General features: G+C 41.0%; 1 protein-coding gene across 1 annotated transcript; it reads right to left on the bottom strand.

The window, feature by feature from the left end:
• Positions 1 to 2,900: 2,900 nt before the first annotated feature.
• On the bottom strand, positions 2,901 to 4,259 carry LOC121018424 (olfactory receptor 1F12). Its single transcript, XM_040457152.1, has one exon. It carries the CDS (start codon positions 3,919 to 3,921, stop codon positions 2,980 to 2,982), a length of 942 nt encoding a protein of 313 aa, XP_040313086.1. The 5' UTR covers positions 3,922 to 4,259; the 3' UTR covers positions 2,901 to 2,979.
• Between the last annotated feature and the right edge of the window lie 949 nt (positions 4,260 to 5,208).

Here is a 5,208-nt window from a genome sequence, read left to right as displayed (position 1 = left end):
CCTTAACGACCTTGCCCCAGCACCAGCGAATGTGGCCACCTTCCAGGGTCTGCTGGGGCCAGGTGGCCTCAACATTTTCTACCAAATGTCCTTCCAGCAGTGGAACCACTTTTCCCGTGTGGCCCAAGAACCTCCTGGACCCCATTCTGCTCCTGGGGATTCTTCCTTCCCACCAGAGCACCGCCAGGTATCTAGCCGCAGAGTTTCACACTCTGTGCCCCACCCTGTTTATAAAGTCTTGATGGAATTTAAACCCTTTCCTTTTCCTTTCTCCCTTTTTAGTTTAGTCCCTGCGGCTCTTTCCAATTTTCCACTTTCTCTCCAGGTGCCTTCCCATATTCTCCCCCGGGGGCCCCCCCCCCCCCCACCACGTCCCGTCTCCATCCTCCCTCTGCCTGCAAAACCAGCTCCCTGCCTGCTGCGGCTTCTTGCTCCCCAAGTTCACTTCTCCGTGCCGTGTACCTGCTGAATTCTGTGGTTCAGGTTGTGCAGATTGTTGTGTTAATCCTCAAGTCAGTTTTCTAGGTGTGCAGGATGGTTTAGTGTTGGTCTGGGTGTACTTCATGGATGCGAGACACGCAAAAAAACTTCCATGCTGTTCCACCATCTTGTCTCCCCCTTCACTTCTCATTTTTATCTACCAAATTTACTAAGGAGGAAAGAGTATGTTGGGGCTTCTATTTACTCAAATATTTTCTATTATCTGGCAATGAAATTCATTCCTCTGCTTCCATATATTTTAAAATATTTTCTTTAACTGCCTAGTTGACCCATTTATTCTTTAGTAGGATGTTCTTTAACCTCCATGCATTTGCATATTTTCCAATTTTTTTCTTGTGGTTGATTTCAAGTTTCATAGCGTTGTGTTCTGAAAATATGCATGGTATGATATCAATTCTTTTATATTTATTGAAGGCTGTTTTGTGACCCAGGATGTGATCTATCTTGGAGAATATTACATGTGCACTCGAGAATAATGTGTATTCTGCTGTTTTTGGATGAAAAGTTCTGAATATATCTGTCAAGTCCATCTGGTCCAGTATAACATTCAGGGCCTTTGTTTCTTTATTGATTTTATGCTTAGATGATCTGTCCATTTCTCTAAGTGAAGTATTAAAGTCACCTGCAATTACCATATTCTTATAAATAAGATTCCTTATGTTTGTGATTAATTGATTTGTATATTTGGGTGCATGCAAATTGGGGGCATAAGCATTTATAATTGTTAACTTTTCTTGATGGATAGACCCCATAATTATGATATAATGCCTTTCTTCATCTCTTGTTAGTTTCAAGTCTAATATTCTGATATGAGTATGGCTACTCCAGCTTTCTTTTGACTTTCAGTAGCATGATAGATAGTTCTCCATCCCCTCACTTTCAATCTGAAGGTGTCCTCAGGTGTAAAATGAGTCTCTTATAGACAGCAAATACATGGGTCTTGTTTTTTTTTTTTTTTTTAATCCATTCTGATACCCTATGTCTTTTGGTTGGAGCATTTAGTCCATTTACATTCAGTGTTATTGTTGAAAGGTATGGGTTTAGAGTCATTGTGTTATCTGTAGGTTTCATGCTTGTGGTGGTGTCTCTGATACTTTGTGGTCCTTGCAACATTTCAATAAATGTGTGAACTGCAACAAACGTTACAGTTATGATTTGAAACAATTGAAGTGCAGGCTCCTAGGTGAGTCAGTTGGTTAAGTGTCCAGCTGGCTCAGGTCAAGATCTTGCAGTTCATGGGTTCAAGCCCTGCATCAGGCTCTGTGGTGACAGCTCGGAGCCTGGAGCCTGCTTCGGATTCTGTGTCTCCCTCTCTCTCTGCCCCTCCTCTCCCTTGTACTCTATCTCTCTCTCAAAAATAAACATAAAAAAGAAAAAAATGATTAAGCATTTTATTTATTTTTCTTACTAACTTTAAAGAGATGTTTTGGATAGTATGACTTAATATATGGGACATATGGCATATGGACTCTAGGTGATAACACGGACACAGAAAACAATCTGTTACATAAGCTATGAGTTCCAAATCAAAGATCACAGAGGCATATGCTCTGAATTGCTGGTGTGGTTGCTTCTCCCATAGACACCTCTAAATAACAGCACAGACTTTAAGTTTAAAAATGGTTAATAGTCTTCCAGGCAATTCTCTGCAGACCATCATGAAGGTTTATATAGATTTCAGAAGGATGATATAAATGCTGCTTTTCACACAAGGGATAAAGATAGGTTATAGGGAATTCATATGATAAAATTACAAAATGTGACTAAATATAAAAAACATTAGGGTAAGAAATAACAACCCATCCCTCATTCCTCACAATCCCTCATGTGGACACTTCACCCATTCAGATTAGTTTATTCAGTACATTTACTCACTCACACACACCATGCTCCTTCTTACCTACAAGCCTTCCTTAATGGATTTGGCATGTTCTCATTGTTTCTATGTAAAAATAAAATTGATTTCTATTTCTTTGCAACTAGGACCCAGACCAAGTGTGGCTTGTCTTGAACTTTACCTGACCTCTTACACCCTCATCAATATCTTTTCTCTTTAACCTCTCATTGCAGTTATGATTTAAAACCTTTAATTTTATTCTCTACTGTTTTTCATGCACAACAGTGTGGTTACATCCCTCCTGCCTACTCTACGAAGACAGGCCTGGGGGGAGGTGCTCCATTCTGCACTCCCCATGTACGTTTCCGTGTTGATCTGAGCCATCTGGAAGTTCTTAATGATGCAATTGAATGTTGATTTCATATTTTGACTGTGATTTTCAGGGACTTTATTGTCCTCATGTTTGCCAACAACAGTAATACCTTTGGGAGCTCAAATAGATAAATCCTGTGATTAGGTAACAAATTTAGGTCGTTGCCAACTTTAGTTAGGTATTTGATAACAGCTTTGTAACTGTGACTGGAATATCAATGATCTCATGAGGACTTGCCTCCTGTTTAATGCCTTTCAATCAGTACAAATTACTGGGAGAAGATTTTGGTCTGGCTTACAGCTTTCTTTAATGCCCCCTTTAGCTCATTGTTCCTTAGACTGTATATGAAGGGGTTCAACATAGGGACCACAACCATGAAGACCACTGATGCAGCTGAGTCTTTTTCAGTTGAATGGTTGGATGAGGGACTCATATAGACCCCTGTGATTGTTCCATAGAAAAGAATGACCAAGGCAAGATGAGATCCACAGGTGGAGAAAGCTTTGAGTTTTCCTTGGGTGGAAGGGATTTTCATCACAGCAGAGATGATGAGGCTGTAGGATGCCAGGATACACCCCGAAGGTACCACAAAAATAAGCCCCACTGCAGCCAGAACTATGAACTGATTGAGACTGGTGTTGGAACAGGAGAGGGGGAGGAGAGAGTTGATATCACAGAAGAAATGGTGGATCATGTTGTTAGAGCAGAAGTGCAGACGGGCGAGCATAAGGGTGTGCAAGAGGGGATTCAAAGTGGCAAGAATCCATGGCACAGCCACCAGAGAGGCACAAAGGCACTGGGTCATGATGGTGGAGTAACGCAAAGGATGACAGATGGCCACAAAACGGTCATATGCCATCACTGTGAGAAGGAAATTGTCCATGTTGGCAAACATCATACAGAAATACATCTGAGCCAGGCAGCCAGGATAGGAGATGGTCTGAGTCTGTGCCTGGATGTTCAGCAGCATCTTGGGAACTGTAGATGAAGGCAGGCAGAGGTCTACTGCAGACAGATTGGCAAGGAAGAAATACATGGGTGTGTGGAGGCGGTGGTCTGAGACAATAGCCAGCAAGATGAGCAAGTTTCCAAGCAGCCCTGTTAAGTAGAGGCACAGGAAAAGTGCAAAGAGGAGAGCCTGCCACTCTGGCCATCTTGAAAAGGCCAAGAGGAGAAATTCGGAGACACTGGTTTGGTTTCCTTGTTCCATTGCTTGGGTATCTCTGCATGAAGACCCAGAAGATGAAATATTTTTGACATAAAAAAAAATTTCCCTTTTTAGTTTTTGTCTACTCCCCTAGTCCCGTTTACTAAATATTTTCTCTTTAGGCCATCCTACCTCCTCTCTGGTAGTCTCCCCCAAGCTTCACTGATCATGGATATGTTCTTCCATTTTATCAGTTGACTTTTTTATTTATCCTCCCTTGCCAGGTGCTGCCTGGCTGCCTGCTGTGTGTTGGAAAACATCGGTGAGTCTGACACACTAAGTAACTCTGTGTTGAACTTTGAGATTTAATGAGAAATATTTTCCAGATATTTATCCAACACCCTATGAACCATCCCTCTTGAAAACTAGTCAGGCATAAACACTTAGGATTTATAAGAAGAAGATAAACCATCTTATCTTTTTAAGATTCAAAAGAAAAATATGGTAACATGGTTGACAAGTGTAAAAAGTTAAGCCTCCTAAAAATAGTTTACATGAAGGCTATGAGCAACATAGGAAAATATTTACAAGTAACGTAAAAGTTCTATAACACATGTAGTATAACTACATAATATAAGTGGATAAAACTAAAAGATAACAGAGAAAAAGTTATGTCAAAATACAGGGCAGGTTTAAAAGAGTCCTTTTAATGGTTTTGTATTGTTTTAACCATAGCTACAAAAAAAGGGGTTCGTGTTTGTAAGGTATCATGATTACTTTGGGTCCTGTTTGTCTTGGAGTTGTAGAACACACAATGTAATGGGAGGATTCCTGAAACTTGGATCAGGATGTGGACAAAAAATACTATCCTGGACACCAATTAAGAAGACAAACACTGGGGGGTTCCTGGACGGTTCAGTTGGTTGAGTATCCAACTCTTGATTTTGGCTCAGGTCACGATCTCATACTTTGTGAGATGGAGCCCCGTGTCACGCTCTGTGCTATGGCACAGAGTCCCACTTGGGAATCTCTTTCTCCCTTTCTCTCTGCCCTTTCCCCCACCCCCCACAGGTGTGCACATGCTCTCTCTTTCAAATTAAATAAATAAATAAATAAATAAATAAATAAATAAATAAACAAACAAATAAATAAATAAAGAAGACCAGCATTCACATACACAGATGAGATAGTTGCACAGAAATGGAGGGGCTCCCTGGGAGACAGAAAAGGTTTGTAGTGTGTGGGCTCTGGTTGGCCCAGCTGGAACCAGACCCAATCATTTCAAGGCTGGGAAACTTAGCCACTGCAAATCTTAGTTTTCCCCTGTATAATAATAGCACCTGCCTTAGT

Source organism: Herpailurus yagouaroundi, unplaced genomic scaffold, assembly GCF_014898765.1.
Source record: "Herpailurus yagouaroundi ecotype Mexico unplaced genomic scaffold, PumYag 219, whole genome shotgun sequence".
Classification (NCBI taxonomy): Eukaryota; Metazoa; Chordata; class Mammalia; order Carnivora; family Felidae; genus Herpailurus; species Herpailurus yagouaroundi.
This window is presented reverse-complemented; position numbering and strand designations above follow the sequence as displayed.

What these genes read in the sequence shown, in the direction of transcription:
- LOC121018424 (XM_040457152.1), bottom strand. Translation starts at nt 3,921, where the DNA reads ATGGAACAAGGAAACCAAACCAGTGTCTCCGAATTTCTCCTCTTGGCC.